The sequence below is a fragment of the Anopheles bellator genome, chromosome 2 (assembly GCF_943735745.2).
Source record: "Anopheles bellator chromosome 2, idAnoBellAS_SP24_06.2, whole genome shotgun sequence".
In the NCBI taxonomy this organism is placed as follows: Eukaryota; Metazoa; Arthropoda; class Insecta; order Diptera; family Culicidae; genus Anopheles; species Anopheles bellator.
In genome coordinates this window covers 29,520,100-29,543,512 of record NC_071286.1, presented here as the reverse complement: position 1 = coordinate 29,543,512, position 23,413 = coordinate 29,520,100, and the positions used below count along the sequence as shown (strand labels likewise).

The 23,413-nt window shown below is 51.9% G+C and overlaps 8 protein-coding genes across 9 annotated transcripts; 3 read left to right on the top strand and 5 right to left on the bottom strand.

Annotated features, from left to right (window-relative positions):
• The first annotated feature begins 236 nt into the window (after positions 1–236).
• Positions 237–5,125, top strand: LOC131209914 (V-type proton ATPase catalytic subunit A). 2 transcript variants are annotated; one of them, XM_058203071.1, is made up of 6 exons: positions 237–275; positions 789–930; positions 1,498–1,692; positions 1,769–2,852; positions 2,916–3,312; positions 3,378–5,125. In XM_058203071.1, exons 2-6 carry the CDS (start codon positions 855–857, stop codon positions 3,468–3,470), a joined length of 1,845 nt encoding a protein of 614 aa, XP_058059054.1. In that variant the 5' UTR covers positions 237–275; positions 789–854; the 3' UTR covers positions 3,471–5,125. The 2 variants fall into 2 exon arrangements, with proteins under 2 accessions (XP_058059054.1, XP_058059056.1); XM_058203073.1 differs by having other exon boundaries at positions 269–411.
• Positions 5,126–5,556: 431 nt separating this feature from the next.
• Positions 5,557–6,610, bottom strand: LOC131210029 (complex I intermediate-associated protein 30, mitochondrial). Its single transcript, XM_058203216.1, has one exon. The coding sequence runs from the start codon at positions 6,601–6,603 to the stop codon at positions 5,629–5,631; it is 975 nt and encodes a 324-aa protein (XP_058059199.1). The 5' UTR covers positions 6,604–6,610; the 3' UTR covers positions 5,557–5,628.
• A 227-nt stretch (positions 6,611–6,837) lies between these two features.
• Positions 6,838–9,888, bottom strand: LOC131209396 (ankyrin repeat domain-containing protein 27-like). The gene has a single exon (XM_058202456.1). The coding sequence runs from the start codon at positions 9,606–9,608 to the stop codon at positions 6,903–6,905; it is 2,706 nt and encodes a 901-aa protein (XP_058058439.1). The 5' UTR covers positions 9,609–9,888; the 3' UTR covers positions 6,838–6,902.
• A 1,854-nt stretch (positions 9,889–11,742) lies between these two features.
• LOC131207333 (uncharacterized) lies at positions 11,743–13,420 on the top strand. Its single transcript, XM_058199944.1, has 3 exons — positions 11,743–11,808; positions 12,058–12,202; positions 12,313–13,420. Exons 1-3 carry the CDS (start codon positions 11,743–11,745, stop codon positions 13,407–13,409), a joined length of 1,308 nt encoding a protein of 435 aa, XP_058055927.1. The 3' UTR covers positions 13,410–13,420.
• Positions 13,421–14,283: 863 nt separating this feature from the next.
• Positions 14,284–15,228, bottom strand: LOC131209116 (apolipophorin-3-like). The gene is made up of 2 exons (XM_058202105.1): positions 15,069–15,228; positions 14,284–14,986 (listed from the first exon to the last, which is right to left on the bottom strand). Exons 1-2 carry the CDS (start codon positions 15,111–15,113, stop codon positions 14,450–14,452), a joined length of 582 nt encoding a protein of 193 aa, XP_058058088.1. The 5' UTR covers positions 15,114–15,228; the 3' UTR covers positions 14,284–14,449.
• Positions 15,229–17,589: 2,361 nt separating this feature from the next.
• Positions 17,590–18,596, bottom strand: LOC131211271 (uncharacterized). The gene is made up of 2 exons (XM_058204679.1): positions 18,490–18,596; positions 17,590–17,993 (listed from the first exon to the last, which is right to left on the bottom strand). Exons 1-2 carry the CDS (start codon positions 18,553–18,555, stop codon positions 17,649–17,651), a joined length of 411 nt encoding a protein of 136 aa, XP_058060662.1. The 5' UTR covers positions 18,556–18,596; the 3' UTR covers positions 17,590–17,648.
• A 796-nt stretch (positions 18,597–19,392) lies between these two features.
• LOC131207332 (uncharacterized) lies at positions 19,393–20,428 on the top strand. Its single transcript, XM_058199943.1, has 2 exons — positions 19,393–19,411; positions 19,497–20,428. The coding sequence occupies exons 1-2, from the start codon at positions 19,393–19,395 to the stop codon at positions 20,426–20,428; spliced, it is 951 nt and encodes a 316-aa protein (XP_058055926.1).
• A 625-nt stretch (positions 20,429–21,053) lies between these two features.
• On the bottom strand, positions 21,054–22,489 carry LOC131207331 (uncharacterized). Its single transcript, XM_058199942.1, has 4 exons — positions 22,468–22,489; positions 22,176–22,422; positions 21,953–22,101; positions 21,054–21,887 (listed from the first exon to the last, which is right to left on the bottom strand). Exons 1-4 carry the CDS (start codon positions 22,487–22,489, stop codon positions 21,079–21,081), a joined length of 1,227 nt encoding a protein of 408 aa, XP_058055925.1. The 3' UTR covers positions 21,054–21,078.
• Between the last annotated feature and the right edge of the window lie 924 nt (positions 22,490–23,413).

The following is a 23,413-nucleotide window of genomic DNA, read 5'->3' as shown; positions in this document are numbered from 1 at the left end:
ATCAACAAGCATTGATCTGCCCGGAATTTATTATTTTAATTGCAAAGATTCTTTCGTACTCTATTCAACCATTTCTAGAACTTCTTCCCAATTATTGCAATAACAAGCAGTCGTAACAACCTTGAATAACGTTTCAAATCCTGTGAGATGGTGTGAGTGTGACATGCGTGCGTTGTATATGCTTGCGGGTGTAGAGGAAATTTTTCCCAGTCTTGTGATACCATTTTGCACCTTCGCTCAGTCAGTTGCATTGCATTTCCACGCTCGAAGACTGCGTAAGTGGGTTTCGCTGGAGGATCTCGGGTTCAGAGTTGGTTTTTTGGAACAAATAACAACCTCCTACGTTGCTCTTTGCAGTTACTTAAACGTAGTGCACCGTGAGTCCAAAAAAGATCAGCAAACCAGTGTGGGGTAGGTGTCGCCGAAACCGTGGTGGCTTTCTATCGATTTGCAAACTTCTCGCCCCATCTCCGTAACGTGCTTAAGAAGTAGTATCCTCTAATTTAGGGTCTTTTCTGGTCTCGCGCGGTTAAACTACGCTCAATCGAAGTATCTTCCACCATCCCGTGACCCGCGGCACGAAGCATTCCATTGTACTTTTGAGTCTGATTAAAACACGCAGGTCACATGACCACCGGACGGTGCCACCGTTCGTTGTTTATTGCGCTTGCAAATTGCGACACCAGACCTATGCTCAGCTGATCTTTTTTGGGGCCGCTAATGGGCTTTACGTTTTCAGCTTCTTCCTTGCCGGCACTGATTAGGATTTGTTTTTCTCATTTCCACAGAACTTCACAAGAAGCCAGCGGAAAGGGTATCGACAGAAAGTCCGTCACGAAAGCACGAGATACAAAATGTCGAATCTGAAGAAAATCAGCGATGAGGATCGCGAATCCAAATTCGGATACGTTTTCGCCGTATCTGGTCCTGGTAAGTGGGCGGCATTGGCTGTGAAAATTTGCTCCGTTCCATTCCGTTATTCGCACGAAGAAAAGCGACGGGCCAAAGATTATCATTTTCCTCCCAAGATCTGTCATTGCAAGTAGCTGCGAGTCACATGACGTGTGAAGTGATGGTGCATGTGTGCGTGAATTGGAACCGATTCATGTGATGCCAGGCAATTTCGTTAAGCAAACGCAGAATCGCAATGGATGTTCGATGTTTTGTTTTTCCATTTAAAAAATCTTGAAGGTATTTAGAAAGTGCTCACGTTCAATCGATTGAGCCGTCCAAAGTTTGGTGTACAAAGCACGTCCACGGACGGTAACGGATTTATTATGTAATAGCGCCTAGGTTTGAATGGTTTGATATCTGATTTTGGTCAGATGACACTCTGTTTTCGAAAGCAAACAGGTGATCAAACCACTTTCCACAATGTGGCGCAAAATGTATGTATTTTTTATTGTGAAATTCATGGTTAATTATGTGTAGAAAATGAATGCAAATTAGCTCATCGTAGTTCTCATGTGTACATTAATAATCCGTTTCCTTTCCTAGTCGTGACGGCGGAACGCATGTCGGGATCGGCTATGTACGAGCTGGTACGTGTCGGATACTACGAGCTGGTCGGTGAGATCATCCGTCTAGAGGGCGATATGGCCACCATTCAGGTGTACGAGGAAACATCTGGCGTCACCGTGGGCGATCCAGTCCTGCGAACGGGCAAACCCCTTTCGGTCGAGCTCGGTCCAGGTTTGTCTCAAATCAAAGCCGTTAGCTGCGTATTCCAAGGGTGCTATTAATTTGCTTGCTTGCTTCTGTTATTAAGGTATCATGGGCAGCATTTTTGACGGTATCCAGCGTCCGTTGAAGGACATCAACGAAATGACCAGCTCTATCTACATTCCCAAGGGTGTCAACGTGCCGTGCCTGTCGCGCACGCAAAGCTGGAGCTTCAATCCGCTGAACGTGAAGGTGGGATCGCACATCACCGGTGGAGATCTGTATGGGCTGGTGCATGAAAATACGCTCGTCAAGCACAAACTGATGGTACCGCCAAAGGCCAAGGGTACGGTGAAGTACATCGCACCGCCCGGCAACTACACCGTCGACGATGTGATCCTTGAGACGGAGTTTGACGGTGAAAGCAGCAAATTCACCATGTTGCAGGTGTGGCCAGTGCGTCAGCCACGCCCGGTAACCGAGAAGCTTCCCGCCAATCACCCGCTGCTGACTGGACAGCGTGTGCTGGACTCGCTGTTCCCTTGCGTCCAGGGTGGAACCACCGCTATCCCCGGTGCGTTCGGTTGCGGCAAGACTGTCATCTCGCAGTCGCTTTCCAAGTACTCTAACTCGGACGTCATCGTGTACGTCGGTTGCGGAGAGCGTGGTAATGAGATGTCTGAGGTACTGCGTGATTTCCCGGAACTGTCGGTCGAGATTGACGGTGTCACGGAGTCCATCATGAAGCGTACTGCGCTGGTAGCCAACACATCCAACATGCCTGTCGCCGCCCGTGAAGCTTCCATCTACACCGGTATCACGCTGTCCGAGTACTTCCGTGACATGGGTTACAACGTGTCGATGATGGCCGATTCCACCTCTCGTTGGGCCGAAGCGTTGCGAGAAATTTCTGGCCGTCTCGCCGAAATGCCGGCCGATTCTGGCTACCCGGCTTATCTGGGTGCCCGTTTGGCTTCCTTCTACGAGCGCGCTGGCCGCGTCAAGTGTTTGGGCAACCCGGAGCGTGAAGGATCCGTGTCAATTGTCGGTGCCGTATCACCGCCCGGTGGTGATTTCTCCGATCCCGTCACTTCCGCCACGCTCGGTATCGTGCAGGTGTTCTGGGGTTTGGACAAAAAGCTGGCCCAGCGTAAGCACTTCCCGTCGATCAATTGGTTGATTTCTTACAGGTTGGTAGCAACATGATGAGCGTACCTTGTCCATTGCTTGACTCTACCTTTGCTTTCCCACAGCAAGTACATGCGAGCGTTGGACGATTTCTACGACAAGAACTTCCAGGAGTTTGTGCCACTGCGTACCAAGGTTAAGGAGATCCTGCAGGAGGAGGAAGATCTGTCCGAAATCGTGCAGCTGGTCGGTAAGGCGTCGCTGGCCGAAACCGACAAGATTACGCTCGAGGTCGCCAAGCTGCTGAAGGACGATTTCCTGCAACAAAACTCGTACTCGGCGTACGATCGGTTCTGCCCCTTCTACAAGACGGTCGGTATGCTGAAGAACATGATTGGCTTCTACGATATGGCGCGCCACGCCGTTGAAACGACCGCACAGTCCGAGAATAAGATCACCTGGAACGTGATCCGTGACGCGATGGGCAACATTCTGTACCAGCTATCGTCGATGAAGTTCAAGGTACGCTTCCAGCGACGGCAGGGGATGATGTTTGGTTGTAACTTTGATTTCGATTGCTTTTGTAGGACCCAGTGAAAGACGGTGAACCGAAGATCAAGTCAGATTTCGATCAGCTGTACGAGGACATGCAGCAGGCGTTCCGTAATCTAGAGGATTAAGGCCTTTGTTTGGTTTAGTCTCGCGGAACTAGAACCTGTTAGTGTGCCAGCGGCAGAAGGTGTACTATTATATCGTAAGATTACTCTGTGTCGCATTACCTGGGGTCACGGGTTGGTGCCCTGTCTCGTGGGGAGGGTCACCAGCGTACATAGTAAAAACAAAATGCAAGATTCGCTAAACACACACAAACGACAAGTATTCCACAGAGGTAGTAGTAGCAGATTTCACGCAGCGTGAGCATACAAATGTTACATGTGAAATGAATAGTTAAAACATCAAAAGGCAACAAACACGCAACACACAGACCATACACACGTGTCTTTTCGGAAATCCGTAGCGTGAACACAGATTTTGATTCGGCGGCTCGACGCTGAGGGCGGCATACATTCGAAAAGTATCGTACATCCCGGCGCCCAAAGGCCATCGGTAAATGTGATCTCTCTATCTCTCTGTCTATCTCTAGAGTGAGTTTTTGAAATGGCTGAAGCATCGAACCATCTAATAACATTCAGCAAAACGTGGTCTACAATGCGTGATCGAATGAACTTATGGTGCGCATTAAAAAAAGGGGGTATCAAATCAACATCAAACGACAAATTAACGTTTCTCGGGTGATAGAGAGAAAGAGAGAGAGAGAGAGAGAGCGAGCAAACAGTTAAGAAGAACCAGAAAACGTAGGGACACTGCTTTCGAAGACAGCGAGCGTCGCAAAACGTACAATAAGGAGAGCCAACTTATGTTGCTATACATTGTTTTTTTTCTTGTTTTATCATCTTTATTATACTGTAGAAAATGCGAATACCCGCTGAAGCGGGGCATTAGTCGGTTTAATAACTGAAAAGAATATATATATATTTAAATAGTGCTGAGGTCTGCCTATTTGAACACATAGAAGAATCCTTGGTGTTACGCGGCCCGGTGTCTGGTGGGGCGATGGCGTACGATGTAGAAAACTTAAAAGCGTATAACAACAAACAATTTAAAGAACACACAAACGAAATCAATATTTTACATTAGAATTTAAGCACAGCCTCTCGGTAGGAGAAACAAGAGCATGGTGCGCCTCAAGTTGTTAACTATGTGCTAATTAATACTATTATTGTATCATAATCAAACACTGTCACCGCTAACCTTGCCTCGGCGACGTACAAGGTTTAGTTTGTGTCCATTTTCCCTCAGTTAACCGTTGGTTGAAATCGTTGTTTCTTTGCTTGTTACCCTCAGTTGGTCCGTTCGTTTCTGCCAACATTATCGCAGTTAATCGCCGATGAGGGCACTTTTGTTTTTTCATTTTTATTGTTGCTTGTTTATTGGTTTAAAATCGACTTTCCATTTTACTGTGAGGCGGCAATCGAATTGTCTAGCAGATTGTAAGACATTTCTGTTTATTTGTCAAATTGATTCCAAACTTTTGCATGCGGCTACCCCAAAATTGGTGGTCAAATTTCGTTTGGAAGTAACGTGGCCACAAGAAACAAAGATTGTGGGGTGTCCCGGTGTTGTGTCTAGGCATGCATTCTATCCCCATCTAGCTGTGGTCCGTATTGCAAACGATCGTCCAAGTGGTAAGAGCTGTTCAGGTGCAAACAAATGTACTACTTACTCGTAAGATGAATTACGGAAATAAAGAGAAATCTTCGGAAAATTACATTCCCAAAACCCAAAATTTTGTTCTCTTCGTACGTTCGTCACTTTCTCAAGCAACTTCATGAACTCCGTGCATCGTGTTTCCGGGTGCTTGTGATAAGAGGTATTATCATTTTACGTCCACAATGCACCGTGGACAGAAACAGGAGAAAACAAATAATTGCAAGCGTTCGGATGTTGATTAGGTTGGAAGCTTTAAACGGAACATCATTGTTGCTATCTGAAAGTAAAGCATCACTTATCTTTAAGTCACACACGAGATAGTTTAAGATGACTTTATGTTATTTTGGAAACCGACCCGTCGCATAGAGAATCCATCCATTTGAAAGCAAGAAAGGAATCGGTGCTATGCTTGAGCTTCCAGAAGCATGATCGGCTGGCGACAAGGGATTCGGCTGGCGTACTATAAAACACAAAACACAATAGTTTTCTTTTGACCATGATTCAACCTATTACTATATTGCTACCTAACATGTTAACAAAGCCTTAACAAACATATCTTCCACAGTACTACGTGGCGACGATGTACTTGGGCTGCTTGTACATCTCATACGCAAACTCCTCCTGGTGTGACGGATCAAACTCTACGCCAATGTAGTCGATCTCAAGCCGGAACTCGCCCTCCTGGTCTCCGCGGGCCCCCACTGAAAAGCCAACGTTCGTGATGCGATTCAGTGGCACCGGCCCTTGGCTGTCCTGTACGCGTCCCTTCGAACCGAGGAAAAATTTCGAGAATGGTATCTTCGTCACCTGCCAGTGAGGTCCGCCTCTCGTGTACAGAACGTAATGGTAAATGTCATTCCACAGGATGTCGTAGTACCCTTCCGCACTGAGATTGATCAGGTAAGAGCGGCCGTCACCACGCACCTTTAGCACGAGTGTATTGTACTGACCCCAGTCGTAGAATGACTCCCGTTTAAAGGATTTCCGTACGCGGTGGCTCTTAATGTTCGCATAGCCGGCCCGTTTGATTCGCCCGTCGATGGGAACGCGTGATTCGAGGGTACCGTGAAACAGCCCATAGCCGGCGGCACTCTGCTCGAAACGGGCTCGCGAATAACCTTCGCCATGATCGTGATCCGTCGTAACGACCCATCGCTCTCGATCCTGCTGCTGCTCGAACGCAAACACGACATCGGTTTCGCCCGGCCGGAATACCATGAGCGGATCGCTCTCTAGCCGTGCTTTCCACTCCTCCGCATAAAGCGCTAGCTCTTGTCGTAACTCCTTCAGCCCATTCCGGATTAGTTCGGTCGTAGGAACGGATGGCTCGCGCGACTGGTAGCCGCCCTTACGGTCCCGTTCCCAAAACAGACCATTCGCCAGCACATTCGGCCGCACCAGGGATCGAGTGCGTTCGTGTAACAGCGCCGTCGAGTGCTCGGCACTAAGAAGCGTGTGATATTTGGCGGTGGTCGGATGGGAGGACAATATCCGGATGCTGTAATCACCGACGGTGAGCAGTTTTCGCCTGAAAGTAAACATACCTACGCTGGTTTGTTTATTTCCTATCACCTTCCACGGAACAGTTTCAAGCCCGGCTGTCAGTTAGTGACAGAAGTGACAGCTCCACTTAAAAAAACTAACGTCGGTTTCGTAGCAATTCGTTTGTTGCCGTGCGAACAAAAATGTATCCAAGTGGCCAAGAGCATTACCGTAACGTTTACCGTGAAAATCGCGCATCATAAAACGAATGGTAAGAATCGCATTGTAATTTTTTTTTATTATTACTTCTACACGTAACCCAAATATTTACAAATCATTATTCACACAACGCTCGCGACCTAGCGCTGTTCGAGCAAGTTGATAACGTTAAAGTACAGACTGTTCTTCGCTATGTCGATGGGCCGTTGGCCCTGCAGATTTCGAATAGTGCGGTCAGCATTCGCATCTAGCAGCATCTGTACCAATTGCAGGTTGTTTTGCTCCACGGCGTAGTGCAGCGGTGTGTCCCCGCGGCTATCCTTTAGGTCCACTATGTCCGCCGGCGGGTAGCGGGAGAGAAGCATCCGAACGATTCGTAACCGGCGCTCGCGGGTCGCCAGATGGAGTGCGGTTGCCCCCGACTTTAGTCGGACGGTCGGGTTTACCTCCTCAGCCAACAGCACCCGCACCATGTCCACGTTACCGTGCACGGCGGCCACATGCAGAGCCGTGTACCCTTCCCCGTTGACCGCATTCAAATTCCAGCGTGGCTTCGGGCGCTGTTCGATGGGTTTGGCCGGTGAGCTAAATGGTTTGCGCCACAGGCTGTAGAACTCGGACGACTTCCTCACGCACTGGTTGCAGGTGCACAACGGATGGCACAGTTTCCGGCTGTCGGCATAGTCGTCTATCGTGCTGTGGTTCCGGTAGTCCGATAGCGGTATCACTCCTTCCGCTGCCGCCGGTACATCCCCGCCGTCCAGTCCGAGGTAGGCACAGGCCAGTTTCGTGTCCTGCGCTGCGATCGCCTCCAGTGCCTTCTCGATGCGTTTCATCTCCTCGATTGTGCGCTGCTCGCGCACATCCTCAGCCAGATCGTCGCCCCGTTCGAACGGATCCGGAGTGTACGTTGACTGGCGCATCGATGGTTTAAAACCGTTGGCCGGGGGGTGACCGGCGCGTCGCTGAGCTCGCAACGCATCAACCAACAGCCTTCCGATACGCACGTTGTGGGCATACTTGAGCGGTGAGGCGCCCAGCTTGTTGACCGCCTCAACGTTGGCCGAGTACTCGAGCAGAGTTTCGACGATGTCCAGAAAGCCCCACCGGGCGGCGTAGTGGAGCGGCGTATGGCCCAGCTCGGTGGCCGCGTTCACGTCGACGTAAATGCGCATGTGCTCGGAAAAGTACAGCAACGCCTTCACACATCCGCTGTGGCCATTAAGACACGCCAAATGGAGCGATGTGTGCCGATCGGTGCTGGTGCTGTTAATGTTGATTCCGGCGTGTAGCAGCAGTAGCAGCAGATTCTGATGACCGTTCGCTGCCGCGTAATGCAGCGCGGTCCAGTTCTTCGCGTCGAGTGCGTTCACGTTCGGTTGCAGCGACAGGATGAGCGTGAGCAGCTTCGCGTTGCCCAAGATAGCCGCCAGGTGGAGCGCCGACTGGCCCCGCTGGTTCTGGTCGTCGATCGACGGCAGATAGTAGTAGCCGGCCTCGGTCGGCCCGGTGCACAGCAGCGCCTGGCTGTTGGTGACATCTTGCAGCAGCTCCACGATCCGCGTTTCGTCATCGCTGTGCATCAGCGCGAGCAGGTGGCTCAGAAAGTCGTCCGCGTTACGAAACGCCCGCTCCGCGGTCAGCGAATGTTCGCGGCTCGGCTCAAGACTGAGGCCGAGCCGCTGGGTTCGCGCAATGCTACCGCAGCTAATGTACACGATGGCCGCCTCGAGGGTCGCTATCAGAAAGCCGTACTCGCCCGACTCGATCCGCTGCTCCCGGAACACGTTGTTGAACTGGAACTCCTTCAGGAACGTGATCGTCATCATCCAGTGCGTGAGGCCCGACTTCAGGATGAGAAAGATGAACAGCGGCACCAGATTGTCCATCGTCAGCGTGTCGTCGCCATTGCCCGCGCCCTTCGTCAGCACCTCCATGACCCGCTGCAGACACGCGATCTTATCGATCACCGTGCGGGCGTGATCGATCTTGGCGAGCTCCTTTTTCGCCAGCGGAATCAGCTCACCGTGTCGCTTCGCCACCTCAAACTCCGCGCACTGCACATCGCCCAGGTTGCGCAGCGTTTTGTTGAAACCCTCGGCCTGCTCCATCCGGCAAACGTCGATCACGTTCTTCACGTGATCGTACAGCTTGTCCATCACGTACGTTTCGATCGCCACCTTCACGTTGCCCCGAAGCACCATATCCCGCTGGCAGCGGTCCTTCAGCTTCCGGTTCTGCAGTATCAGCTCCAGACACTCGACGTAGATCATCTTGATCGCCGCTTTCTGCTCCTCGAACTGCCACCGGCCCATGTCGCCGTTGGCACGCACAAACCCCGACACCTTCGCGTCCATCCGGCCAAAGATGTCCTTCTTTTTCGCCGCCGTCCGTATAAACTCGACCGCCTCCGTGAGGCTGCCGATGCCGAGGAATCGTCCCAGCGACAGGTCATCCTCCGCGTACGTACCGTACTTTTTCATATCATGTAACGGGCGCTCGACGCACCACACTTTGTACTTCAGCCCGTCGCGGTAGAAGATCTCCTCGAACAGTATCCGCACACTCAGCCCGTTCGCGAACACGAGCGACCGCTCGTCCAGCTTCAGCTGCTGGAAATTGAGGTTGAAGAAGTGCGTCTCCGGGAGCTCCTCGTTCGGCACGAGGACGTGGGCCAGTGCAAACTCCTGATCCACCAGGCACTGGTCGCTGAACGAGCCGACACGCGGCACACAGATGATCCATCCCTCGACGGTGGCCGTCTCGACGATGCTAAAGTGATCGCTGAGCAGCCGCACGTAGTACCCGTTCGCGGAAATATCTTCATCGTACTGTACCACATCCATATCGCGATCGTGCGCCGAACTAGCAGCCAACGCCACGAACTAAGGGAAACGATTTCACCATCCCCGCCACTCCGTGCGTGCGCAACTCCCCTGTTCCGCTGTTCCTGGATGTAGTGTCTTTTCGAACTCCTGGAGCACCTCAAAGTGAACTTTCAGAACGGTCTGACTGTGACTTCCGTTCGATTCGCTTCGGATTCAACTGATACTTTTCTTCACTCGCTAGTCCGGCATCACGGCCGTTCTGTCGTCACTTTCCATTCACTTTTCGTGGCCCCCTGGCCACTGGCAACTAACCATCTGCCCGCAACCAACTGCTCGCGGCGACCGTGTGCGCCGTGCGTAACCTTCGCGGTGAAACTGAGCACTCGGAGTGAAGAGTTGAGGGCCCAACAACCACCGGGCGGTCCTGTGGCGGCGGTCCGGTTTATGGTGGTTCCGCGAGCGAGCACGCGCGCGCGCACCACCACCACCACGGCGACGACGATCCGGTGCCCCTCAAGTCGGTCGGCCGCTCGGATTTCGTCGTCACGCCGCGTTCGTGGGGCTTCTTCACTGGCTGGCTGGCTGGTTGTCGCGGCGGGGCTTATAAAACCGTGTCCAAATATCAGCGACAACACCAGAAGTGAAACACGGTCCGTTGGACCGCGGTGTAGCGTAGCCGACACGGCAGTCGGCGAATTGCAACCCGTCTGAAGGGGGTGGTGGCCAATCAAGAAGCAACACGCCTTCCATCTCTCTCTCTCTCTCTGTCTGGAGATTGCGGCCCCGATTCCACCCTGGTTCAGACGATGCGCCTAATGCCGTGCTGGCGTGGCTTTGGGCGTTGAATAATTTCTTGAGTAAGATCATGCATGCTGATGCGGCCGATTATGATTACCGATTCGCCATTCGGGTGCATTCCGCCGCCGCGATTGCTTGTGTTGGTAGCGTGTGCGTTTCTCTTGATTTATCGTCCGATCGTCCGAGAGAGTCCGACTGGGGAAAAGTGTTCCAAATTCTCTCTCATCGACCCAGCAATAGGCATTGCGCCTGCAGGCATGCAGCCATGGCGTGGTGCATCCAGCAAACCAGCGATCGTGAGGATAAGAACACAAACCAGCGATCGTGCGATTTCGGCTCTGCTGACGGCTCTGCTGATCAGCACGTTGCCCTCTTAACGATGCCCAAACAGAGGAAGAAGATGCTCTTATCGCGCCAACCAAATATTAGTTCAAAGCGCTCCCTGGTCCCTAATCTGTGAACGACGTTTGTTGAAAGCGACCAACAAGCGGAAGCTGATGGCTAATTACAGCCAGCCTCGAGTGACACTATCATCTACTAGTTGGGATTCAATTAACTGACCGTCTAATCGCTAATTGCTGAAGATCTTCGTTGCTTGGAAGGACCACCGTTAGAACAATTGACACATAGTGGTCATGACCACCTCAACGCGTTTCCCTTTCGTGCTAGAACTACCGCAGCCTGATACGGTTGGATGGTTTCACGTCCATTCAATTGAGCTCATGAACACGTCGGCGGTCCCTTGAGAGCGGTGAGCCGTTACCGATCACTTACCGGGTAGGAAGTGCTTTAAAACGAGTGAATGAGCGTAGTTTCATAAATGAGGCGCTATGTAAAACATGCATTAAGAGGGGGCACATTTTGATGGTTGGTATAATTCTGCAGGCCGCCAAGGTCTCTGAACCGTCCCTTTCCTTGAGTACGATATGCCTTCGAAGAGAAATCTAACAGTCGGGCAATTTCAATTCGTAATATCTCTGTCGTAGCGAAGCATTAAATTCGGCCACTAACGTTGAGGCACTCCATCCTCAAAAAACGATCCCGATCGCACCGTTCCGGTTCGCAGAACTTTTACTTCTGCTGCTTTCTACGAAGAAATAACAAAATTTCACTCCCCCCGAGCGGGTAACGGTGGCTTACTGCCGCGACAGGCAGCGCCAGGTTTACTAACAACTTTTACCTAGAATGCACTACCTAGGCTTGGCCACCCGCGGGTGCTTGGATTGTTTGTTTGGGCGTCTTTTTGCAGAATAGTACTACAGTCGGGGTGCACACTTCCGCCAACATTCCATGTGGTGGGCCCGCCGGGGCAAACGAACTGGCCACCGAAGGACGGCCACCAGCAGCGGCAATCATGTGCTGGAGACCGCCACAAATGGCCACCCTGCTGCTAGTGCTGGCGATCGCCTGGATTCTGTCGGTAAGCAATTGAGTGAGGCCGCCCAAAAAAAACCAATTTAAGCCGATGATTGGAGCTAATCAACGGCCCGGCGGAAGCTCCGTGCAGTGCTCCGATTCCGTGTGTTGTCGCCAGTGACATAACAAGACCCAGTGATAACCCCGTTCAGTCCGTTACATAATCCTGGCGGAGCACAGGAGCACCGTTTTAATTGCCATCTTTTCTTTTTCTTGGTTTCGTTGTGTGAACTTGTGAACCGCCGTGCCGTAGCTGCTGGCCGTGCAATCAGATGCTCGGTTTCTAGAGATCGGCAAACGGCCACCCGGAACGGGCGTGGGGATCGTGGCGAGTGACGAGACGGATCCCGGATTCCTGCATCTCGACCCTGCCCTGTCGTCCGATTCGGTCGAAAGAGGCAAGTTTTTCAGGCTGCATCCTGCCGAATGATAAGCGGTCTAATCGGCCCCGGGGTTCCTGGTTTATTTCCATTTCCTGTCCATCCAACGGCATCGGGTACGTGTGCAGCGAGTGAGATGATTTCGGTGAAACTGTTTAATCAGTACCACGCGAGATCGTTCGATCATGCCGCCACCGACCAGCGGCTGGATGACACTGAACCGTTGCTCGTCGACCATCGGCCGGCCGTGGATTATGAAACCGTGAACCAGCTAGATGCGGACGATGGTGGGGCCCGCCAAGGTCCAGCTTACTCCGTGGACCCCGGTGACACCGATGCGATGGATATGAAGGAGAATGTTATCGATAACGATTATTCGGCCTCCATCGCTCCGATCGCCGAACAGCTGGACGATTGGAGCGAACCGGCCACTGAACCGGCTGAGCAGACGGTTACCGATCCGTATAGACCGACGGTGGCGACGGAGGCGACGGCGGCGGCGACGGCAACTATGACGACCCTCACCACAACGACTACCAGCACGATCACGACGGTGCGTAAGATTCGTCGGAAGATCCGCCGAAAGCTGTCGGTGGTCAGTCCGAGCACCACGACCCCGGCAGCGACCACCTCTACGTCGACAGCGAAATCGACCACCGCGCGGCGTACGGTCCGATCGACGGAACCGCCGCTGACCACGACGATGGCCGCACGAGAATCGCAGCTTCCCAAACTGGACATAACCAAGCTGAACCTTCAGCACCTGGAAGATGAGTTTCTGTCCTACCCATCGCTCGCCGGCACGGTGTCCCGGGTGCGTCCGCGCAGCATCAAGGCTGCCCCGGAAATGGACAATAGTCCTCCGCCGCCGTCGTGTGGTTGCCAGCATAGGAAGCGAGCGGCCCCACGGCACAGCTACTCGTACGAGGACGATGGCGATGGCGAGCAGGACTACGGCGATTACGATTACGTTAATGATTTGCGAAGTCGAACGCCGAAGGGGGGCGCGGTGCTGTTCCCGGTCATGTCGCGTCTGCTGGCCCCGGTCGCGCCGGACGAACACGTGGAGAGCAGCGTCGAGCGGGCCGAGAAGGTACACGGCGCGCTGGAGCGCCTGATGGGAATCGTGACGATCTTTTCCCACGTCGACGAGTTCATACAAAAGAAAACGAAACAATCGATAAGACGGTTGGCGCGGCTGTACGAAAGTGAGGAGCTCTACTAGTTGCCCGCGATGCGCCCGCGTGTAATGTGTAAATAAATGTTTATTTTTGCTGTAAATACTAAATGGGAGCGCCAGCAGAGGTGAATCGAGATGCTCCCGGTCCCAGGAGCCCCGCGAACGAGTGTCAATGAGCAGTGACGCACTCTGTACAGGCACGCAACAGCGTTTAAATTCAAAAGTATTTGAGAGCGATGCGTCATTCGAACTCGAATCCGTGGCTCCGCGGCTGACTAACGCTTATTAGCATCTGCTGTAACGGATAATGTAAGATTAGATATTTACACACCCGTCTACGGAGCGAACAATGAGGAACCTTTAACGAGTGGCCACTCAGTGCTGGTCTGCGATCAGGTCATAAGGTGCATTGCGATGCATGAACGAGGAACGAGGAAATGGACGAACGAGGTCCCATCAGCTGGCTGACCCTTGGACCGGTTTCGCAAATACTGTTGCCCAATTGAAGAGCACTTTACGACAAACGCATTATCTCGCTCTCTATTGTCGGTTCCTTATCACGTGCAGTGCCATTAGCGATGCCTCGCTTGGTTCAGGACCACTGTTTCCTCCCCTGAACGGTGACCCCGCCAATAAGCCTCGCCGAGGGCACCGTCTAAATGGGCAACGTCGTTAGAATGTGAATCACTTACGCAAGCAGAACAACCTTCGGGGCTCCTGGTCGCTGCAGCTGCACTACTGCACTGGTGTAGAGTTCCCTCCAAAAATTGGCCAACGAGTGAGCTTACATTGCCAAAAAAAAGCTCGTTACGCGTGGCGTGATAAGCGTTTAATCGGCCGGGTCGCTGATGTCAGCATCATGGAGTTAGCACTTTGCCGTCCGAACACTACTAGAAAAGTGGCACCGTGGCGCAAAAAGTATGTAGACAATTTACGGGGGTTTTATTAACCTTTAATGGCGAACATAGCCACAGGAACGCATCGTTGGATAGCGCTCCTTTAAAGAGCGATAGAACTCAAACGTAACAAAGGCCGCACTTCACTTCACCGGGCAGGAAATCCGGGCCGTGTTTTCCGGCGCGGGTCTAATTCTTTGGCTTCAGCTCGTCGACCGTCTTGGTGAGCGTTTCGAAGGTCGAATCGTAGATCTGCTTCAGCGCCTTCTGGAGCTCCTCCGTCGGTGCCCGCGTGTCCTGCTTCAGCTTCTCGACCGTCTTCTGTGCCTCGGCGACCAGCGACTGCAGGTTGGTCTGCACCTGCTGCTGGTACTCCTTCGCCTTCTGGGCCACCTCCGGGTGCTGCTGCGACAGGGTGGCCGTCGTTTCGGCCAGCTTCGTGTTCAGGTCCTTCACGATCGGATCGAACACGTCCGTGTGCTTCTTCAGCTCCTGGTCGATGGTGCCCTGCACGCTCTTTAGCCGCTCGACGTACTGGTTGGTGTTTTTCTGGATCGTCTGCACAACCTCCTCGTCGGACTGGAACCCGAGCGACTTCAGGACGCTCTGGCGCGTCTCATCGAACGCCACCTGTATCTTGCCGCCCACCTCCAGCAGGTTGTCCAGGAACGACTTCTCACCCGTCGGTGTGGCGGGCGCGTCACGGCGCACGAGACCGAAGGTTCCCTGAAGAAGGAACGGAAGCGGATCGGAAATTGTAAAGTACAGGCCACGCACCCGGCACCTAGGGAGGGCCCCTGCAACACACCTGAACGACGCACAGGGCAAGGATAAGGTACACTAGCTTAGCCATCGCTGGGTGAGGTATTCGAGGCACACGGCACACGTTTGAACGCTTGAAAGTCACTGTGGGAAGTGCTCCGACAGAATTCTAACCACCAACTGAAGCATCGGTTCGATCCGCGGTGCCGTTTTTATACTCCCCACCACACCGGTTGCGCCACCTGCGTACGTGTGCGGGTGTGTATTTGTTGTTGTGGCCCGTGATCGCCGTGGCGCCAATTTCGAAGGTCTCGACGCGAAACAGGAACTCGAGCCGGCTATCGAGGACCGCCGGGTCGCCGGTGTCTGCTGCTGATAGGACGTCTTGGAGGCCGCCAAGATGGACCGTGATTCCCGCAGACGTCCGTGTCCGTCTTGATAGTCTCTCAATTCAAACGGAAGAGCAAAGGGCGAAAGAAATTTCCACCGCCGCGGCGATGCACCAGGCCGATGTGGTGTTGTTAACCTTGGCACAGCCACAAATATTGACGCTAATCCGTCGTTAATTTTAATCACATCTACAGCCGAGAGCCGAGCCGAACGGTTCACGCTTATCATAATATTTTGATTCTAATTATCGCCCGGGCCTGCGCAGGGACTGTTCTTGAATTCTAGCGTCCAGCGCTTCACAAATCGGTCGGTATGGTGGTGAATTCCATCGTGGCGCTCTCGGTGGAGATTATTCTTGCCAAATGCAGCGAACTGGCATAGGAATGCCGGGCACGTTCTTGCCATCGCACGCGTGTGCGTTTCACGAAACGATCGGAATGAGAATAGAAACCACGAGCTGGAGAGTCGATCTGTGCGTGACATAATATTGAGAAAAAAACATTTCAAACCACGTACCGGACCGGCGCGTGACTATTTCTGACGGCACTCATAATGCGGTTGAGTATTATGCAAATCCCATGTTTGAATTTTTGAATCCCCAGTCTTTCAAAATTGCGAACCAGTCATTGCGCCTTTGGTTATGCTTTGAAATATTTCAACGCCGCCCGCTTTGTTTTGAATTTATTTCTCTCGCCCGATTTTAATGCGCATTTTTCGTATCGACCGTGATCTTCACGAACGAAGGGCGTAAACCTTCAAAGTGACCGCAAAAGAGGTGATCGAAACGGTTTCGGAATGTTCATTGTTCAGCGAAACAGTAATGAGTTAAACGTTAATGTGGTTTATTTGTTTGCTCCATTTTTTTTTCTTCGAACCCGAAAACAGCAGCCTAATGAAAGTGATACAACTAAACGGCCCCAGGTTACTCTTTGTTGAGGACCTCGGACGTCTTCTTCGAGATGCTGTCGCCAAACTCGCTGGCTTTAGTCTTTATCAGATCTCCGAACTCCGTCAGCTTGTTCAGGAACATCTACACGGGACGGGAAAGCGATTAGGTGTTAGCATTTAAGGGAAGGCAACACCTTTCGGCTGATGTGCTCCTTACATCGATATTTTCCTTGGTCAGCGTTTCACTGACTTTGGTCTTCAGGGACTCCACGCCCTCCTCGATGGTGTCACGGCGCAATCGTGCCGCTAGGGTCAACTGTGCGAAATGGAAAGAAAGTCAAACTTTTAGTTTCAAATTTGCGCCAAGGTCACGGGGAGCGTGCAACGTGTTCCGTCGGCGGTGCTATCGGTGCATGTAATTTAACTCGCGGCCCGGCGCACTTGTACCGATTGCATGCATTAAATCGCGTGACCAAGCACAAACTACACACCCCAGCACACCATTCACGCCTTCACGCTATTAGTTTCTATGGATACGCCGCTAACCTGGATGATGCAGAAGACCACAATGAAGATCAGTCCCAGCTTGGCCATGGTTTTGGAGCTCGAGGCGCACAGCAACTTTTGAGAGCAGCACCGTCCAAGAACTTGCGATCCGACCCCGATCAGTTATCGCGCACGAATGTTAAAAGTCGTCGCACTTGAGCTGATGTTTTATTAACTGCCCGGCCGCGTGCGCCCGATGCGGTCATGAGTGGCGATCGCGTCCGTTCCGTTCGATCACTTGGCTTGGTGTAAGTGTGCATGTTCATTCCCATCAAATTTGTCCGCCTCCCAGTCCCCAGTCCCAGTCCCAGTTATCAGCCCGGCGCGTACACGAACCTTAATCAGCCTTAAAGCCTCCTCTCCACAACATGATGTAGTTCGGTCGGCTACCTATCGATAGGGAATGACGCCCCAGAACACCGTTGTTCGGGTTGCGCCTTGTTTGATATACATAAAGTACAGCATAAAAATTTAGCTGGGATACGCTGTACGATTTATTGGTTCCCCTTTTTGTACCGCAACTCGTTAACGTTAGCGTATAATTTTTGATGTCAAAAAAGATCAATCAATTTATCGATCAATGTTCAACGCCCATCACGAATCTAATTTGCATTCATTGCGCCCACCCGGCACTGTTGCCGTGCCCTGTTGACCACAACAAAAAGAAGGAAAAAAACCTGGCCCATAATGGACTTCAATTGGAATTCAATGTCAATGACAGCGGCGGTCAGCGAGTGCTCCAGTTTCAAGCGGAGTTGTTGAAGTTGATTATGTTTTCCTTCCGCCAGCAAATTGACCACCATCAGGCCACCTCTTCAGTGTCGTCGTCGTCGTCGTCGTCGTCTAGCGAATGTTGCGCCAGGGCGTGTTGGACCCGCGCTCGCTGTACTTCTTGGCGGGCTTGGCTTTCGAGCAATTGCAGCACACTCAGCACTACGCCGTAGAATCGTTGCGAGTTCGCCGTCGTCGTGGTCGGTGGACGTTTATGGCGGTAGCCGGGGCGCTGGAAACCGTTCCCATCGTCGTGGGGCATCTTTTCCGATGAAACCGGAGCTACATCCGGCAGCGTTTCGCTCGATTCGAGCGACAGTGCCAACAGTGGCTTCTCAGCGCGGCCACTTAATATGTTGCCTCGAAAAAGGGGTGACTGCACACACGACCGAGACAGAGAGAGGGAGAAAGAAAGAGAGTGAAAAACAATGGACAATGATGGAGTATCCCTTAAGCTTAGTAACTAAAATAGAGCGGCCGACAAATGAAGTGAAGATGCACCCCGTAATGTAATCGAAGCCAAGCGCACCAAAAACCAATCGCCGAAGCCCAGAAGCAGTTGCACCGCGAACTAGCAAAATGGTGGCCCCTTACTGTACCGGAAGTGCGGCCGCAGTGCTCCCGTGACGCCTTGACCTTTTCTTCGGCACAATCTGGATGGAGTCTAGAATTCGAAGTATTATCTCGACCAAGGGCGATCGAGCGGCGCTACTCGAGGCTGCTCGGCTCCGGAGGTCAGGCGCCGTGATACTAGCTTTGTCGATAAGAGGATGCTAATTTCGGGGGTTTTCACCATTTCGAACACGGCACCGAGCAACGGAAACGGTACAGATAAGTTACGGAGCACGTGGTTACTGCGGTTGTTGACTTACACACGTCGCTGGGAGGGCAATGCTGGCCAGGATACCAAGAAGCCCAGCGATGAGCAGCAACTTCATCTCTTATCACAGAGCGCGTAACTCAAACTCAAGATCCGTGCATCATCCCAGGCAGATTGCGCGTAACTGGTGGGTTGCGGTTTGCCCGAGAATTGTGCGCCGAGCATTGGCCAGTCCTCGGTGACCGCGGACTGCAGTCGGCCTACAATGTGCCTACATTGGCAGAAGTTACCGTGAAAACATACGCCGCGTAGTACGAGGCCATAGGGCGTATAAGCATGTTAAAAGGGTTTACGGGTGGGCACCCGAAGACTACAATCTGACTCGGTGAAGCGCGGTTTGTCCACTGCAACCGATCGATGACGCGGCTAGAAGCGAGCCTATCATCATCATCCCGCGCTAAGCAACACGGTCAAGGTTGGGCCAATTGTCGGCTTTATCATTGGCATCAGATCACTGGTTCCCGAATTCTCGAACCTCATTTTTTGTATTGGACTTCCAGAACTAAATAGTAGAAAATGGAAAACTAAAAACACTATCATGTTTCACCTGGGCAGCCTAGGTCCGCTTGTTGCGAGTTCGTTGAAGGGCACACACGACTCCCAGCCCCCCCAGCAGCAACTTGGAAGAAAGTCACGTAAACCAGCTAGACTGCTGGCCTTTGGGAGTGAAAATAAAAATAAATCTAGCCACGGGCGCTTCCTTGACGGAGCTTTCGGGTCGGCCAGGGAGTTACAACAAAAACTCGGTATTTACCCCAAGAATGCGACAACATTCGCCACCCGGACCGGTGCCGGTGACTAAGTATGAAAGCGAACCCGATCCGCGAATCAGTACTGTGAGCTGAACCATGGGCGCTGTTGTGCGAATTGGGAGCCTCGTTGTGGGTCTGGTCCTATGCTTTCTGCCGTCGAAGGTAAGTGGTGGCCCATAACGCAAGAGCCATTTCTGTGTGACGAGAGAAACTGACGTTGCGTTTCCGAAGGCCCTCTGTTCCTCAGAATCCGTCGAGTACGGGCACGATCATGGCGAACCTTCGCAGCATGTGATGCACATCCGGAAGCTGGCCGATGGGGACAATCTGAAGATCGAGCTGGAACCGGTGTGGTTCCATCTGGAATCCGGCGAGCAATGGCCACCGGCGGCCGAAACGCAGCAAGTGAAACGGCAGGCCGCAAAGGACAGCAGACGGCCGTACAAGGTGTTCACCAATGTCGAAAAGCTGCAACAACATGCGCAGAAACAATCGCTCAGACCGACGACTGGCAATGCTGACGCGTTGTTGATGCAACAGTTTTGGCACAGGGACGAAGCGGCCGATCAGCAGCCGTCCGAGTCGAAACAGGTGTCGTCCTTCGAAGAGCAGCTGGATGATACCGAGCTGCCGGCCTGCTTCCGGAAGTACTTGAATGAAATGACCGATCGAAATCAGGAAAGCGTGCGCAAGCTGATGCGCTGCCTAGCGCAACGGGCCGACCGTCGAGATCAGAACGAGCCGCGCCGGTCCAGACGGTACCAGTCGTCCTACGTCGGTGGCGATCAGGACACCGGGAGCCGTGATCGTAAGATGAATGTCGAGGCAAAAGTGATGCGCAAAAGCACCGACCGGGACGGGGCATCTTCCAGCGAGCTCGTGGGCGACGATCTCTTGTTTCAAAAACAGTACATCCGATCGGACAGTGATGACGGCGGCCAGGTGTTTGAGGTTGCCGAGCAGGGGCAAGAAAGTGAAAACACTTCACAGCTGTTCGATAACACCAGCGAACGGGGATCGGATGTAGATTCGTCCGACGATGCGGATCAGAAACAAAGCGTTCACGAGCCAAGCGGCGGCCGAGTACCGTATCGACGGTTACCAACAAACTACAACACTAAGTGGCGGTACCCAAGCTCGGAGGAGCTAGACGACGACAGTAGTTGCGAAGATCTGTAGGGAATTGGTAGGGTGGCGAAGTGTGAAATAAATTATTTAATGTTCCATTAAGTTAAACCCATGAGACACTGCGTGTTGGTTCAACCGATCGCTCACGTGTGCTTCTCACACTCGTCCTAATGTAAGCCCTCGAACGATCGTCATCACTAGAAAAAAGGCAGCAAACCGTAACTGAACTCGCGATGGTACTCATGATAATTATACGACTAGTGTATTTGACGATCTCGATAATTTTGAAACAATAAAATATAATTGGATTCCCAAGAACAACGAGTGAGAACTCGTTTAGAAGATATGGTAGAAATGGTTCTTTATTTTCAAAGTCCTCATGCTACAGTGCTGGTCACATCATGGTGGCCACGTCTTTGGCCGTGTCACGAGTCATTTCTACTGGATCGTCGTCGTCGTCGTTTCAATCCGTCGGTCATGTCATGTTACGCATTTAGCTACAGTCGAATATGTACAGAAAGTAAAACATTAGTATGTGGCATAGCATAAATAAATACTCCTTAAACATAGAACATAGTTAGAGTGTAGTCAGTCTAGAAATTCGCATTCGAACTATGCCAACCTGGCACAACCAACTTGAGAGCCTGAAGATCTCATACACAATTCCACGGCAGTGATCGTAACCGGAACGCACCAGCCGACTAGGTTCGATCGCGTACACGGTTCGCGCGCGGTCCCTGGCCAGTCTTCCGGTCCACCTTTCGGCCCATTATATGCAGTCCCTTCGACGCGATCCGGTTCAGCTTGGGCGGCTGGTACACACCCTCGATCGGTTGGATGTCGTACTGCTGCAGACCGTCACCCTTCGGGACGACGGTGCGCGTGCCGTACTTCAGCGGAAGGGTGAAGTTTTTCTTGTGCTTCTGCTGGTAAATGTCGTAGAACAGAATGGTCAAATTGCCGATGATTTCGTTCGTCGTGGGGCTAAAAGTGGAGACCGGCAGTGCGTCCATATGCTTCTTGATCTGCTCGTAAGTGATCGGCCGTGCCGAATCACCGATGTACACCGGTTCTTCCACCTGCGGCCGGGGCCGGGCGACCTTCGGTTTAACTGTGGCTCCCACCAACTCGTCGGCGGTACCATTCGGCTGTTGGTTCGACGGAAAGCAGTGGCAAATGAACCCTTCAGCGTGCGGTGCTGTCATCGGTGGGTCACGGTGTTTTCGCTTTGATCGTGGACCGTTCACTAGACGATTCAGGTATGGATTCCTCCCGCGGAAAGGGTGCTTCTCTGGAGTCGGTTGCGGACTTAGAAACAACCGTACCGTATTTGGCTCCTGTGAGGTTCCATCGGACTTTGCGGGCAGCTGACTTAAGATGCTTCGCTTGAGACGCTGGATCCGGTTACGATCACTACCACCTTCCTGCGGTGAGGCACTTGGCCGGGTAATATTAGTTAGATCCTCGTTATGAACATACCGTCGACGTTGACTGCATCCGCACTGACACTCTGCGGAAGGGACAAAATTAGTAAGCTTAACAAACCACTCCATCGAATCCCGAATTCGAACGAACCTCGGCTAGGATGGTCGGCATGGGCACTCAGCTTGACGGTGCGACACTTCTTATCGCGCTTCACTTCCATCACTTCAAAGTCAAGCTTCTCGTACTCTTCCTCTTCACAGTCAGACGGTTCCTCGACGTCGAAGTGGTGCCGGTAGAACCTGCAGAGACGGATAGGTTGACGTTACGACGTTACGTTACAGCCATCCGGTATCGGAGCACTCGCAATCCTTACTTCTTGCAACCGGGATTGGGTAAAACCTCGACGCCCGCGTCTAGCCGCTCGAACGACTCCTTGTAGTTCTCGGTGACCTTCTCAACGCTGTACTTGTGGTGGTACACTTTTCTGCAACTTGGATCCTTTGGGGCCTCAACATCGAAGTTGTGGCTACATTTTGGACACTCGTCGCAACACTTTTCCTTGGGAAATCCCTTCGATTTGGCGCCATCCGCAAGGGCACACACCGTTAGAACTAGCCCGACTACAAAAACGATCACACGAAACCACTTCATTGCAAGTCCCTTACTGCAGCTGCGCGCAGTGGTCATTACTTTCGGCTCGGACTTGAGCAGTAGTTTTGATGGCCAGTGTTCTCCAACCTGGCTCCACTCCACTGACGGAAGGCACACAAAAGATGGGAAGCATTGCCCAACCCGGAGAACCGCTCGATGCGATGGGAGTTATGTAAAACGCAGAGGTCACGTACTGTCGGGCGAGCCCGCATCGGCCACGATTGCGCAAAGTAAGAAAACATTGCTGGTAGAGAAAGGTGAATGTTGTTAAATTGCCGCGGCACTGTTTACACTTGGCGCCCAGCACAGTGGTCCGATTGCATTCCGGCTTTCCAGGTACTCCTTAGTCCGCGCGGCGCACGGTCGCGATAGGCATGCTGCTGATATTTTAGAGACTTTGAGCTTCATTCGTCTCTAAATACAACACGTAAAAATGGGCGTGCGTGTGGCAGGTGTAAATTAAGATTACCTCACAATCTTGCCAAGATGCTGCCCGAGTCTCCTTTTGGCCAACAGAACGTGCAAAAAGGCAGTTCAACGTTTGGTACGTGACGCGCTGCAAGCCATCGACGACATAAGTATAATAATAATTTCAAAGCTTATCTTTTTCCTTATAGTATTGTAATGCGAAAATTTATGGAGTTAAACTGTTCAATTCAGGTTATTTTCATAGCCATAGGTCATTGTAGTACGTTTTATTGACTTAATGGAATGGGACAACAACATGGGACGAATGATACAGATAACAGCAACATTTCTTTGTTAAATTATTATAGAAATGTTCATGATTTCTTAATGCTCAATGTTATCTAATGTGGTTTCGCAAGCAACAGTAGTACAGCTCGCCTTGAACGATTAAATAAAGCAACAAAGTTTTACATAAATTACATGCTTTATTGTTTTCTGTAGCCTATGTACAAAAATGCGTTCGCACAGTACCATACGACGACTATGCGTTTA

Excerpts from the sequence above, each read along its gene's own strand:
- LOC131209914 (XM_058203071.1), top strand. The coding sequence starts at position 855 with ATGTCGAATCTGAAGAAAATCAGCGATGAGGATCGCGAATCCAAATTC. Across the intron at positions 931-1,497 it reads TTTCGCCGTATCTGGTCCTG|TCGTGACGGCGGAACGCATG; the intron begins GTAAGTGGGCGG and ends TTCCTTTCCTAG. Across the intron at positions 3,313-3,377 it reads TATCGTCGATGAAGTTCAAG|GACCCAGTGAAAGACGGTGA; the intron begins GTACGCTTCCAG and ends TTGCTTTTGTAG.
- LOC131210029 (XM_058203216.1), bottom strand. The coding sequence starts at position 6,603 with ATGTTTACTTTCAGGCGAAAACTGCTCACCGTCGGTGATTACAGCATC.
- LOC131209396 (XM_058202456.1), bottom strand. The coding sequence starts at position 9,608 with ATGGATGTGGTACAGTACGATGAAGATATTTCCGCGAACGGGTACTAC.
- LOC131207333 (XM_058199944.1), top strand. The coding sequence starts at position 11,743 with ATGTGCTGGAGACCGCCACAAATGGCCACCCTGCTGCTAGTGCTGGCG. Across the intron at positions 11,809-12,057 it reads CGATCGCCTGGATTCTGTCG|CTGCTGGCCGTGCAATCAGA; the intron begins GTAAGCAATTGA and ends GCCGTGCCGTAG. Across the intron at positions 12,203-12,312 it reads GTCCGATTCGGTCGAAAGAG|CGAGTGAGATGATTTCGGTG; the intron begins GCAAGTTTTTCA and ends GTACGTGTGCAG.
- LOC131209116 (XM_058202105.1), bottom strand. The coding sequence starts at position 15,113 with ATGGCTAAGCTAGTGTACCTTATCCTTGCCCTGTGCGTCGTTCAG. Across the intron at positions 14,987-15,068 it reads TTGCCCTGTGCGTCGTTCAG|GGAACCTTCGGTCTCGTGCG; the intron begins GTGTGTTGCAGG and ends TTCCTTCTTCAG.
- LOC131211271 (XM_058204679.1), bottom strand. The coding sequence starts at position 18,555 with ATGAAGTTGCTGCTCATCGCTGGGCTTCTTGGTATCCTGGCCAGCATT. Across the intron at positions 17,994-18,489 it reads TTGCCCTCCCAGCGACGTGT|TCACCCCTTTTTCGAGGCAA; the intron begins GTAAGTCAACAA and ends TCGTGTGTGCAG.
- LOC131207331 (XM_058199942.1), bottom strand. The coding sequence starts at position 22,489 with ATGACCACTGCGCGCAGCTGCA. Across the intron at positions 22,423-22,467 it reads GACCACTGCGCGCAGCTGCA|TCGGGCTAGTTCTAACGGTG; the intron begins GTAAGGGACTTG and ends TCGTTTTTGTAG. Across the intron at positions 22,102-22,175 it reads CCCAATCCCGGTTGCAAGAA|GTTCTACCGGCACCACTTCG; the intron begins GTAAGGATTGCG and ends CCGTCTCTGCAG.